The 14487-nt window shown below is 46.0% G+C and overlaps 1 protein-coding gene across 3 annotated transcripts in view; it reads right to left on the bottom strand.

The window, feature by feature from the left end:
- The window catches only part of KLHL14 (kelch like family member 14), a 65254-nt gene extending 51985 nt beyond the window's left edge, over positions 1–13269 (bottom strand). The window contains exons 1-2 of one of the 3 annotated variants that reach the window (XM_083826597.1): positions 12636–13269; positions 10066–11045 (exon numbers count right to left, since the gene is read on the bottom strand). In XM_083826597.1, coding sequence (XP_083682723.1) covers positions 10066–11000 — 935 coding nt within the window. In that variant the 5' untranslated portion in view covers positions 11001–11045; positions 12636–13269. Of the gene's footprint in view, positions 1–10065; positions 11046–11483; positions 12338–12635 lie in introns of those variants that run through there. The other 2 variants (XM_083826598.1, XM_083826596.1) reach the window with 2 other exon arrangements.
- Between the last annotated feature and the right edge of the window lie 1218 nt (positions 13270–14487).

Here is a 14487-nt window from a genome sequence, read left to right as displayed (position 1 = left end):
AATCTGTAGGTGAGTAGGCATCCAGAATCTTTTCCCAACCCCACAGCACTGCCAGGGCAAGGACCTAAGCTTCCACAGTCATCAGACCAAGTCTTGCAGCCATGGAGTTCTGCTGCAACTCTGACCCACGGGGAATATCCTTCTTCTTGTGGGCAATGGACAGACCTAAAAGAACATCTGTTTTGTCAGGACCTAAAGGATGCTGAGGATTACCTAGGTCTCTTTGCAAATTATGACCAAGAAATTATTTAACTCTTAGGTTCAAAATATTTTCACAAACACATTGAACATAAGTTTCTTCATTAATTGATTTTTCTTACTCTTCTAAGGCACATCTATTGCTAAAGCCCACCCAAAGGAAAAAACACTCTATTAATATCATACCTAAAAGCCAGTCTGACTGTTCACTTTAGTGCCATGAAGATTCTTGTTTTCATCTTTTCATTCTCTTTATAATCCTGCTTAACAGAAAACCCAGAGTACACGTTTTCATTGCAGCAAAGCTTGCAGCGACATCCAATAAGCATTATTTGGTGATGCCCAACACCCACCTGCTCTGCTGCCTGTTTTCTATATATTGCAAAGCCCTGCTGACTGACAACAGACCAAATTTTAGGATCATAAATACTAAGCTGGGATGCGGACATAGATGTCTTATTTTTTTCCTATGAATATACTCAAATGATTATTATTATTATTATTATTATTATTATTATTATTATTATTATTTTCTACTGCATTTTATTTATTAAAAAAAAACAAACTGCATGAGAAAGAAGGAGAGTCACTGGTAGCTCCAAAAGCAATTTTTTTTGTCTCCACCTAAAAAGCAAAAGTCTACACGTAAGTGAATCTTATGTCTGACAAGCCATATTGAACTGCTGAAAAGTTACATGACAAGTTAAGGTTTGCTTTAAATGCCTTTATATCTATAGTTGCTAGGCATTTTTCCATTCCTTGCACTAAAATAACTTACAAGGTGTTTGGAGCTCTGAATACCTGATTTTTCTTTATCAATCGAATCCCATTGCTGCTACTAATTTAGAATGGTCTCTAAGCACATCTCAAAGAGTTAGGGTAATTTTTTTAGCTGGAAAATATTTGAAATGAATGTCTCCTCCTTTTGGAGTAAGATCTTCTGATCCACTAGCTGTCTTAGGGGTGGGCCAGTTTCCTGGAAGAGTGGCATCTATCATCAGCGTTTCTTTGGGAGGAACCCAGAGGAATGTCCTTTTCATCTCTGTCTCCCTGTATCACCAGCCTATTCTTTACGTTGACAGGAGACTGGTACCGCTTCCTCAGAAAGGTTCGCAGCAGCTTTCCCATAAGGAGTTTTGCCAAGGTCGCTGTATCCCTACACGACACCATTGTTCCTTACAGCTTGAGACAGGCTTTAATGGATGCATCGTCTGTGTGATAAGCTTATCTCCCTGAACATTTCCTTTATCAAATGTATCACTCCCTTTGCATCACGGTTAGGTTGCAACCAACTCTCTTTGTGTGGAAGTTTCTTGTGAACCCTTGCTCCAGCATTGCAATTACAGGCCTAATTGCCTTCTACGCCTCCTATAAGGACAACATCCACACACATAGATCCGCTGAACACATCTTTAAATTCACCAAGAGCCGAATGCTGAAGCTAACCTTACTAGCAACTCAGCGAATATCTGAAGCATTACAAGGGACCTAAATCACAGTAATTTTAATAGCAAATCTTTTACTGGCACTTGAGTCACAAAGTCTCCCATGTCATGAATTGTATTGGCAAAACTATGCAAACAACTGATTTACCATACTCTTGGCAGTTCTGAAGAATCTTGAAGAAATTCCCTTCATTCTGAGTATTTTAAAAAATAAAACCAAAGAAACTTTTGAAATTTGATTTCCCCTCCTCCTCCTATTTTTTTTTTTGTTGTGGACAGAGATGGTAAAATCGAAATGTTTATAGAACGCTTCAGGGTGGTCAAGCGCATTTTTCTCTTGAAAAATTTCAATCAGCTCTTTTTACTGACATGCAACTTCACACGACCATGAAAAGTCAGGACGTCCCTTTTTTGTCTGATTCTGTATTGGATGTTTATGGCTACAGGAGGTCTCCGCATCAGAGGTTGTGTTCTCCCCAGCTGAGCCTCCTTTTCTTTAGGAAGCTGAGGAGAAGCAGCAAAACCTGCTGCTGCCTCACATGACTATGATGGGTTACCTTTTCCTTTTTTTTTTTTTTTTTTTTCTTCCTGAAAAAAAAGCAGCAGTCAGGGGAAGATGAGAAGAACCCACTGTGGCATCAACCTCTATTTGCTTCCAGCTTCAGTGCAAACCGTCTGTTTCCACTGAACTTGGCAGCTGATAGTATTTGCTCAAAGTTCATTGTCTGCTTTCCAAGAATACAGCAAGAAGTGTTGACTACTAATGGCAATAGGCATGACGGTCTTTAAAGAAAATTTCAGGAAGCCAGCAAATATGAAAAATGATGCCAGAAAGGGTCTAGTAATGAATTTCTACTTCCCATATTCTCTAATTTCTTTAGATGGTAGTTTGGTAAACCTGTAATTCCAGGCAGAATCTTCTTCAACAACATCAACAACAGAAAGGGAAGCTTACAGAGCAGTGGAGGCCAACCAAAAACTTTTATTTAGGATGCCAGTTAACTCTGATGTTTAATCTTTTCAGGCCATACTTTGCAAAAGTATAACAACTTACTTTGCTAGCTATGAAACTGCTTTAATTTTTAAAACATAAGAATAGTGTGAAAAAATAAAATGCTGTTTCTACAGATTATGAGCATTTTTTTTTCCATAAGGTGTGTTTAACAGAACTGTTTTTTTTTTTTTTTTCTGGAAAAATACTTTGCCTTGATTTTGTGCTCTCTGTTTGCTCTCCTTGTTTCCCTTGCCCTCAAGGCTTGTTGTACTTTCTCTTTTTAGTGTAAACTGAAATAATTACACCGTTCCACCTCTGCTTCATTTATTGGTCAGTAGCTACAGACTCAGAACCTCAGTATTCTCCCACTCTAGGGAGAAACTACAGTAATCCAAGGCAACAAAATGCCTTCAAAGACTGATTGCAGACAGGGTCTGCATGACCCTCTCCTCTCTCTCTCCCCTCTCCATGTGAGGGGAATGTGTGTCAGGAAAAGAGGACAGAAAAGCTTCAAGACAGGACATGCAGGCATCTCAAAAAAAGGTGTGTGGGATGTTCACCTTGATCCTAATTTGTAAGTGGTACAACCAAATCACACTACAAGGGCTTTCATAGGGAATGCCCTTATTTAGGAGTCTCTACACCATTTGTGGCTCATGTTCTCCCTGTCACAACAGTTCTGGACTGCGCTGCCAAAGCTTGGGCAAGAACAGCACAGGACCTTGCGAGATATAACGCCACTCTTTCAGGGATCCATAGGATTTGTGAATGAGCTGCACAGAGTGCTGCAGATCATGGAAAGGGGCATTATTTATTTATCTACTTATTTATTTATTAAGTACAGGAAGCTCCCTTTTTCTCCATCACTTTATCCCCAGTTTGAGTGGTTTAGTGGCTTGAGTGTTTCTCTTTTTTTTTTTTTTTTTTCCTAAATTAACTTCATTTTCCCTCTAAAACAAGGGGGCTTGGAAGATTTCCCCTGACTTTTCCAGTGAATTATTATCCCTCTTGGAAAAAGTTTAGACAGGCAGATATGTCTATAGGCATGTGTCAATACATACAGAAAAGGGTACAAATAGCACCAGGCTGGGATTTCCATCTTCTACTGCTCTGCCTTCAGATTTCTGTCAGGTGAATTTTAATAAACGCAGCCTGTGCCTGCATTTCTGTCCCCCCCTGCAAGAAACAAATGCAGGCGGCACTCCCGCAGGAGGATCCCAAAGAGAAGGACAGCAGCCAGAAAGGGGGAGGAAGCCGCAAGGAGCAAAGTGAAGGAAAGCCAAGGAGCAGCACAGCCCAACCAGCTGCAGCAGGAGAGCTGAGCGGAGAGGTGTGGAGCAGACAGCATCAGTCTGTGAGAAGTAGGAAGCCTGGTGTAAGGCACACTGAGGGGCTGGGGATGATGGCAGCAGAGGATTTGAGAGATGGGGCAGGAGGAGGTGAAGCTCAGGTAGGATGGATATGGGAGGTGTCCTACCTGGCAGAGTGGCGTGGGAGCAAGGAGGAGCCTATGAGGGGGACTGGTAAGGGAAAATGAGTAGTTTGGAGGTTCGAGAGACTTGGAAGCAGTTCCTTTAAAATAGGAACTGAAATCCTGGTGCAGAAAAGAGAGATGGGGAAAGATATAGAGATATTGGGACCATGTGTTGCCCATGGAGATAAATCAGTGTGGAGTGGCTGGCAGTTTACAAACTCCAGCCAGGTACCTCTGACCAGAACATGGGCGCACATGACACTTGGCACCCCTTCTTCATCTACAGCTGCTGGAAAGACAATTGCCCATAAGAGAGACCATTAAATCCTCTTTATAAATTACCTTTCTCCTAACAAGTACTGTAACTGGGCCAAGAAAGTGGCTCTCCCCAATGCTACCGTAGCTCTTGAGGATTACACATGCCATTAGGAAGGTTCCAAAGGACTGACCCACAGCAGTGGTCCTCCCTTCTCCTGGATATTCAGACATCTCTCCACTTGCACTTCAGCGCTAGCCTAGCTGCAAAGGCAAATAAATGCACGTAAGGCAAGTAAGGCAAGTAGGTGAGACTAACTAGGATTAAACTGACTACAGTTCTGTGGTTCACTTCCCTGCAGCCTCTAATGTGTCAGTCTCCTTTCTGCAGCTCAGCTGAGAGAGTCCTGGCACAGGAACAATTTACTGATATTAATTCAGGCACATAAGACCTGATCCAAAGCCCACTGAAATAAACCCGAGCCTCACGTTCACTTCATTCACACTGTAATGCAAACGTTAGTAATTCAAGTACATTTTAAGGTGTGGTTTTTATCCGGACATTAATTTGGAGTCTGAAATATTTCTCATTTGCAATAAACCACGAGAACAAATATTAGTTAAAAATTCAAATATTGGCATTGGGATCACAAAGGGTCAGGTGGCTAGTTACTAGAATACATGACAATGTATTTCAGGGAAACAAACAAGCAATTTTTATTTATTTATTTTTTTTACAACCATCAAACGTACTCAATGAGATCCTATGAAAATCTTAGCAGGAAAAGAAGTCAAATTGAACTATAAAATACGCAGACAATAGTGCGTTCAAGAAGGAAATTATTTAGTTGCCAAGAGACAACCAGTTTGTTCAGATTTTTAATCTCCCCTCTGTAGAAAGTAAAACAGACTGGGTATATGCATCTTCTGCATAAATGCTAGTGTCTCATGCTGTTCTTTACTTTACATTTTCCCTCTTCATCAACAGTGACCACCTTTCTACTGAGTGAAAACTGGTCACACTGTCTTCATCCCCTGTCAGTTTAATTTCCCTGACATTTTCACTAATATGACAAAATACAAAACAGTCTGGATGACACCCTCTCTCTGCTGAAATTAAAAGAAAAATACAAACCACTACAATCAGCTTCGGTAGGATCAGAATTCACACTTTTAATCTCTTGAAGGTCTAGTAACTCAGGGAACAAAAGTATAGAAAAACAGCTGGGTCTGTACATTCTGGGACTTCACTGAACCCAGAAAACAGACAGCATGGTCAGGCTTAGCCTTCTTATCCCTTTGTCTTTTTATTTTCCTCCTTTCTCTTTCACTCTCTAATTCCATATTTCCTGCCTATGACTTTTTCCATCTCAGGTCAGTTGGTTTATCCCCATCCATTTTTCCTCCCCCACATCTGAAATAGGTTTTCCAGAAACTAAAATGCTCAGCTGTTATTGACAACAGCTGCTGTTTCTGCCAAGAATTAGTTGCTTTTTTTTCCTGTTTTTTTTTTTTTTTTCCCTTTTGTTTCAACCACTCTCTTTTTTATTTGCCTTTTTTTTTTTTCTCCCCGTCCCCAGTTCCCTGTTTTCCTGTTTGGTTTGCTATTCTTTCTCCCTTCCCAGCTGTACTTCTCTCCCTTCTTCCCTCCCTCATTTGTACTTTCTTGCTTCCTTTATTTAGGACCTGTTTCTCCCCTGAGGTGTCTTAATTCCTTTCTTTTTCTGTATTTTTCCCCCCTCCTGGTTTTACTTTCACCACTCTCCTCTGCCTTCAGCTACCTGATCTAGCTATACAGACATCTCTCTGCTGCTCTTCCTGGAAATCCATACAGAAGCTAACCTGCCCAAATTCCTATTGATTTCAATAGGAGTTGTGTGTGTTCTGCGACTGATAAACAACTCCTGGGCTATAACAGGCTGCCTCTTCCCTCCCAGAGTACCTTATTGTGTCTGTCTGAAACAGAAAAAATGTAAATAGTTACAAGCAAGTAAAACCATAATATCATCACAATGTTCTATAAGAAAGCAACAATGTTTATGTAAAACATTTAATGATAAGCTCTGTAATTTAAATATTTTTCTATAATTCTCCATTTTCTGTCTACAGCTATATTATGCATTAGCACAAATAAAATTAAAAGTAAAAACTAGACACTTCACACCAGAGATGTGTTTTTAACCATTTTCATTGTTGCAAGTAAACATTGAAGCAATAGTAATTCTCATTAGCTCACTCATCTTTAAAAGTGAAATTATTTCCAGCAACATTGTAATGCTCTAACCCAGAACTTTTTAAAAATTGAAAACATATAGACTGTATTATACAAAATGTATTGTATTACACGATAAACCACAGAGACATTTTAATCAACTCAATATTCCAGTGAAGTCCTGAGAGTCAAATAAATAACCAGAAGACGAACGTTCTCTCTAAATGCCTTATCTTCTCAGAACTACAGAAAACACATCACAGCACAGTTACCCGTGTCTTTCAGGCTTAGCCAAAACCGTTTCAGTCCTATGTTCATGGTCACCATAATGGGCCCAATCTGTTCTATGCTGAAGTCAACTGGAATTTCTTCAACTGATCTTAGAACTGAGTATGCCTCAGGAAGCTTTTGCAGCAGCTTACATGCTGAGGCCTATTTTAGGTGGAAATCACAGAAGCCAGAAAGTTCCAGCATAAACCCGAGAAGGGGAGAGCAAAGTCAACAGAATTACTAACTTGCTTAGAGTTAAATGCCAGATGTAACTGAAATACCCATCTCCCATGAGGAAGTCCTAAACTCAAGACTGTACGGCAAGGTTCAGAAGTTGGGAATGTTATTCTCAAGTTTTTAAGACAACAATCTTTTAGTTGCTGTTATTTGAAAAAATAGTTTTTACAAAATTGTATGGGAGCATTCAAGCATTTACCTTCACTCAGGAATTTTCAGAAAAAATCTGCTCTCCCTGCAGGTAAATACCACTTTCTCTTTTTGACAGAGTCCCACAAATGTAGCACAAAAGACAAACCAGACACTGGTCCCAGCCCAGGCATTCCTAGCACTGCAGGATCTGCACTTGTAACACAAACTTTATGAATAACTCTGCTCACAGCACACAGATGGGATTATGATCCAAAATTGCTGTCCATAGTTCTTCAGCCCTGGCAACAGCAAAAACTTGTGTTTGTCAGGAAAGTGAGCACGTGATTTAGCACATAAAGAACAAGCTTAAAGGAAAAAAATAGTGCTATTCCTGTTTAGATTTCAGAGGAGAATCACCTTGCATCAAGCTTCCCATTACACTCATTGTGTTTAAGAAATGTAAGTAGGCTAAATTCCAAAGTACCCCAAAATGGTAGTGGATTTGTACACAGGTACACTTTTTTTTTTTTAAGTAGCACATTGAAAAAAAAAATAATATAGTTTTTAAAAGGCAGAAAAGTTATTAGCAAATTCTCATTCTGAGTGCAATTCTCCTAATTTCTTCTATACGCTGTCAGCAGGTGACTACAGCTCTGTGCCGCTTGCACTTCTCACTAACACATACTGTACTATGCAGCATATATTATACTGCACAAGAGGAACAATTTATCTCTTTCTAAAGATATGTGAACCTTTTGTGAATGACCTTTCATTAAACTTCATAAAACAAAATTCTAAATTACCAAGGTCATCATTGCTCACAGAACAGGTAATCTAAGTTAAAAGTCCTTCTCTGTGTAATAATTTTTATCTACTCACACAAGTACTTAACTGTTCAGTTACTTTTAAGATTTGCTTCTACAAATTAGTAACTCAAGAACCTCTTTGCGGATTTTCTTTCTTAAAATAAAATTTTATCAAATGTCAACCTGTCAGAATTGCAGCTTTAAAGACACCATGGGTAACGTGAAACACAATTTGGGAAATTTCTATAGTCCTGGGTATGCTTTTTTGTTTTTACATTCATGCTTAAGAAGGCAATTGTACACTTAGGCAGCCCGACTAAATCTTAAAATAATTAAGATTCAAAATGGGCCTTCGTGACTTTTATAAATTCCCAGGACCTCAAATTAAAATATACCAATTATATTTTGTATCACTGAGTATTTCAACATCTCCAACATATTAACATTTTGAGTAAGTTCTAATGACTGTTTACAAAGTACAGAAGTCTGCATGCTTTCCCTTCAATTTCAACAACACCAAAGAACTCAATCACCAGAAGCCAGTGACAATGCTGCCATTGAACGCATGCTAAAGTTGCAAAGATGATGGCGTGTTACCACCTATCACTGTTAAGGGTCTCTTGAAATACTATTATCCGCACGTACATGCAGACCTGTGACAAAAATAATGGTGGTATTTGGACTCTCCCATAAGCCATTAAGTAAATGCAACTTTGAATCTAATCTAGGTCTCAAGTACGCTCCTTTTACGTGCGCTCCCGCTTACGAAAAGCCAGCTTCCAGCACCAGGAGTATCAGATTCTTGCAGCATCCATGACACTTGTAAGCATTCAGTGGTCAGAACACCACTACATATCCTTCAAATGACATGGACCAGTGAAGCTGGAAGGTATCTTCACTGAACCAAGCAGGCTGGTATCTCAGCAATCCACCAGGACAGGAGCCCCGGCACGCCCCAGGTGGCGTGCAGAATCTTGACTAACAAGTCGGTGGCGGGTTTTGCATTTTTAAAGTCGATGGTTTTGAATATTGAAATGCAGAGGGTACACGCCAGCTGTAACAGCAGCGTCTCAGCAACACTTCACCTTGCGAAACGCCGGTGTTTGTTTTTTATTGTGGGGTTTAGGAGTGAGAATTGGTTAGAGAGCAAGGTGATAAGCATGACAAAACACTAACAGAGCCAGCTAGCTAGAGATAATAAAAGAAGGCAGAGCATTTCTGAAGTTAAATCATCAGGGTACCTCTTACGTGAAGATACAAAGAATCCTCTGCCTTAATGCTAAGGGAGCACATTGTTAAATATTTTAGATAATATATTATATTTTCTTGCAACTGTTAAGTCATTAAGAGTAGCCACCTCTTAGTTAAAAGGCTGAATATCACATTCAAAGTGTGCGATGATTTCTGCGCTACTGTGACACTGTACTTGGAAGATGGTATTATCTTTCCATTTCTGAATGAAATGAAGTATAAACATATTTTAAACGGAGGAAAAAAAAATCCTCTTTCGTTTCGGGTGTATTTACTATTCATTAAACTCTATGCTGTGCTTTCAGTTCCCAACACCAACCTCATCTTGCCAATCTCTGACATCATGATTCATCACCTTATTAAGTGAAAACAACTGGCAGGCCGTGGCCATCCGGACTATGAAGTCACAAGTTTCCCCGCACAACGGGGACATCACCTGAACACCGGCAATAAGGGGGCGTGCGCGGATAACGCAGTTATTTATGTACGTGTGTATAAAGACAAGCATTAACTGGATTTAGGACAGGGGTGTTGTAGGTTAGAACGCCCTGGAGATGCAACTCCTTGTTAAAAATTTGGGGTGTGGGGGGGTGATCAATCAGCATGTGAGGGCTCGTTACAGCAGGCCCCCACCTCCCTCTCGCCCTCCAGCCCCAGGGTCGGGGCAGCCGGGGCCCTCCTAACCCCGCGGCCCCTCGGCAGGCCCGGCCCGGCCCCGCCACACGCCCCGGGGGTGCCGCGGGTGTCGGCAGAGCCCCCCCCGTCCCCCGTCCCCTCGTGTCGCCCCTCACCTGCTGGCCAGGCTCTGCCGGCAGTGCTGCCTGAAGGGCATCAGGTGGTAGTTCATGGCGTCCAGCAGCAGCTTCTGGCAGACGGGGTCGGTGCGCATGAAGTCCACCGACTGGACCCGCTCCACCAGCTCCGGCGCGGGGATGAGGGCGAAGCGGAGGCGCTTCATCAGGTCCGGGGCGTACTGCATGCGGGTCTCCCGGTCGTGCTCCAGCCACAGCACGGACATCTGGAAGAGCGCCAGCTCCGACTCGACGGGGGGGGGCAGCGAGTCGAGCAGGGCGCGCATCTCCTCGAAGTTGAGCAGCAGCACGTCCTCCACCAGGTACTTGTTGGCCAGCTTCTTGGTCTCCTCCAGGCCGTGCAGGGCGGCGATCTTGCACACCTGCTTGTAGTTCTGCACCGAGATCTGGTCGTTGAGGAACTGCACGCACAGCTTGGTGACCTGCGGGATGTGCAGGATCTTGCTGACCGACAGCACCTCCTCCACCGTGTCCAGCGACAGGGTCACGTTGGCCGTGTACAGGTACTCCAGCACCAGCCGCAGCCCGATGGACGAGCAGCCCTGCAGCACCAGGTTGTTGATGGCCCGCGGGCTGGCCAGCAGCTTGTCCTCGGGGGAGGACGACGGGGTGCCGGGCTCCTCCTGCGGCTGCGGCGGCGGCTCCTTCGGCGGCCCCCCGAGCCCGTCCTGGGCGCCGGGCCCCAGCCCCAGGGCGTGCGGGTGGCCGCCGGTCCCGCCGCCGCTGGAGAAGAGGGATCGGAAGTACTGGGAGCAGGAGGCCAGCACGGCCTTGTGGCAGTGGAACTGCTGGCCCTGGGCCGTCAGGGTCACGTCGCAGAAGAGCTGCTTCCTCCACAGCAGGTTGAGGCCGTGCAGCAGGTTGTCGCTGTGGCTGGGGTCGAAGGTGGAGGTCCTGTCCCCGGATCTGGACATGGCGAGCGGCCTCCGGCACACCTGCCTTTTAAACCCTCCTCCAACCTGGGCAGAGGGGTGGGGAGGGGGGTCGGGGTGGGGTGTTGGGGGGGGGGGGGGGGGGAGGACGGGACGACACACGACACAACAATAAACACACAGCTTTAGAGGCCTGCAGGACACATGGAGGCTGGCTGGGCACGCCTGGAGGGGCAGGACGATCCCCTGCCGGCCGAGCAGCCCCCGCTGGGCGGCGACCCCCGGCTACGGGCTGGCTCGGGGGGGCGGGGGGGGATACAACTTGAGAGGGCCAGAGGGGATTTATTTGGGGGCTTCCTCCCCACGCACACACCACCACCCCTTTCTTCTCCCGCCTCGGTGCAAAGCGGGCTGCTCTCCAGGGGAGCAGCGAGGCAGCCGGGGACGTTTGCAAAGCTGACCCCCCCCCAAAAAAAAAAAAAGCCACAAGGAAACCAACCCCAAACCCGAGCAATCAACACACACCAAATAACCCCCCGAACTCCTCGGCACGCCCGGAGAAACTACCAAGTGGCTGAAACTCCGCCGGGAAGGCGGACGGCCCCCTGCCTCCCCGCCCGCGGCCCCCCACCCCCGGCTTTGGCAACTCCGGGCGCCGGGACCCGCTCCACCCCCGGGCCGGGGGCACGGAGCTGAGCCCCCCACACCTCCCCTCCTCCGCCCCGGCAGGGAGGCTTTGCGATACTTCGCGCCCCGGAGGAGGAGGAGGAGGAAGAGGAGAAGGAGGAGGCAGCCCCCACCCGGGCCCGGCTGTCCTGCCCGGCCCGGCCTCGCCGCAGACGGCGCCGCCGCCGTAACTCCGGTAACTGCGTGAAGTTCAAGTTGGGGGAAGGACCGGGGGGGGCCCTGCCCGGCGGCCCCGCTTCGGCCGGGAGCCCCCCTCCTGCCCCTGCTCCGGGCCCGGGGAGGGGAAGGGAAGGGACGGCAGGGGAGGGGAGGGGAAGGGGCCGGCGGGGCCGCACCTGCGGGGGCTGCGCAGCCACCGACCCGCGCTGGCCGCATCCCGCCCCGGGGAGCGCCGCCGCTGCTCTTCCTCCTCCTCCTCCTCCTCCTCCTTCCTCCTCCTCCTCCTCCTCCTCCTCAGCGGGATCCCGCCGAGCCCCGCTCCTGCCATTGCAGCGCGCTCCGTCGCTCCTCGCCAGCGCCGGGCCGCCGCCGCCTGCCCTGGCCCCCCCGCCCCATTTATCGGCGCTGCCGGGGGCTCCCTCCGGCCGCTCCCCTGCCCCGGCGCCGCTCAGCCCCGCTCCCCGCGGCCGGGAGAAGAGGAAACCTCCCGGAGCCTCCCCCTTTAAGCGGACCCGGTCAATCCCCCCCCCCCCTCCCCACCGCACACACACACACACACACACATACATACATGCACACAGATACACATACACACACACACTCACACTCCTCCTCTTTCTCCCTCCCCTTCTTTCTTCCTCGTTTTTGCCCGTTTCTCGCAATTGGGAGTTTATTCTGGCAACGCGTTTGTTACACAACTGCCCCCCCCCCCCCCCCCGCTCACACTTCCAGCACACACACACACACCCCGCTCCTCTCCCCCGACAACAAACAAATCGGGAGACACAAGAAAATGCACGGAGACGGTCAGACACAAGGCCGGAAACTTACCTGCTCCACAACCAGGCTGCCAAAGTAAAGGTTCACTTAAGCTCCCCCCCAAAAAAATCAATTGTCCTTCCTTTTTAAAGGTTTGCTCGGTCCTTCAAAAAAAAAAAAAAAAGGAGAGAAAAGAAAGAAAGAAAAAAAAAAACCTTCTGGTTCCCAACTCGGAGCAGTCACTCTTTACAATTTATTTTGTCGTACATCATTTGATCACCATGAATTAGCAACAGCAAGAAAATGTACGAGAGAGAGAGAAGGAGAGAGAGAGAAAGAGAGAGAGAGAGAGAGCGCAGAGCTTTCTGCAAGAGAAGAAGAAGAAAAAATGTACGTGTGACAAATTATGCTACCAAGAAACAACACATCATTATCCTTGGGCCTGGGGCTCAGTGAGTCGTAACGAGAGTAATAGGAAATCCACGGTTGGGGAGAGAAACGGTCGTGCATGGCCAGTGGAGAGAGACCATACAGGGGGATGGATGCTGGAGAGACTCGCAAAATTATGGCTCAAGGCTATTGTAAAAATTGTCGAGCGTAAATGACTGCGATTTCAAACATCTTTGGAAGAAAGAAGGGGAAAAAGCGAGCCCCCCCCCCCCCCCCCTCCTCTCTGCCTCCCTCCCTCTCGCTCTCCCTCTCTCTTCTCTCTCTCTATAAAGAACCGTCAAGTTTTAGTGCGCATTGCTAATTAGTCAATTTCTCTCTGCCTTCACAGGCTGGCGACTTTGCTGCTGAGCTGAAACTGCTAATTTCTGTGACCAGCTTTTTTCTTAGCTGTGATCTGGATGAATGAGTAGCTGTCTCACAGAGATGACAAAAATAAACTCTAATCCCCCCAAAAATTTCCACTACATCTTTCTCATGCATAGATTTATGATCTTCAAGCGCCCTGTGCAATATGCAAACTTTTTGTGGGTGAGTGTGTGTGTGTGTGCTGCTGGGGGGGTAGTCTGTTGTATTCAGGTTACACAGGATTTGTTTTGTGTCTCTGCTCTCCCCCCCCCTCCCGGGATGCGATGGAGATAATGTCTGGTTTCAGTACCCGATATATTGTCGCCCCCCCGCCCCCCCCCCCCCCGTTGTATTTACATTACTGCTCCGACAGGATGCATCCTCCTTCCTTGCAACTGTGATGAGGCTGGAGGGGTGGAGGGGAGAGAAAGAAAGTGAGGCTACTAAATGGTGTTAGTGGTAAAATGTTCCCTTTACATTTGTTCCCCTGCACTGTTCAAGATTTATGATCTTGTTTGAAGGCATATTTTCTCTATCGTTTTGTCTGGTTAGACAACCGTCTCTGAACTTCACTGTCAGCTCTTCAACAGATAAGGGTTCAGAAGTCACATTTTTTTTATTGGAAGATTAGCATATTGTCAGATTTGTCTTTCAGTTTCGAGACTTTGCAGTGCAGAAGCCTGAATCAAATGGCAGGAAAGCAGCTGCTATTTCACAAACATAACCTTTCAACTTTCTGCCAGATCTGATACCCTAGAAACGTGCACAGCCCATGCTTTGGGGCTTTGTTTTGTCTTTGGTTTTTGCTTCATAGTTGTAACAAGCAGAGGGAATCTCATGGTAGGCACTTTGAACTTTTGCTTTCCACCAAAGGGTGTTTTGGTAGAGGACGTGTTCTCCACACTTTGTCTGATGATATATTGGACCCTCACATATATAGCTCTGATCTTCTGTTGACAAACCTCCAGTGGTCAAAAAAAGAAAAAGAAAGGTGGGATGTATGCCCTTGAATGAAATGCACGTGAAAGAAGGCTGGAGTGAACACTTACGCAAAGTTTTACCTGATGTGAAATCCACAAGCCCCATCCCATTTCCCGGATAATACTCAGGCTCTTGCTATTAAATTACA

The sequence above is a fragment of the Anser anser genome, assembly GCF_964211835.1.
Source record: "Anser anser genome assembly, chromosome: 2".
Classification (NCBI taxonomy): Eukaryota; Metazoa; Chordata; class Aves; order Anseriformes; family Anatidae; genus Anser; species Anser anser.
This window is presented reverse-complemented; position numbering and strand designations above follow the sequence as displayed.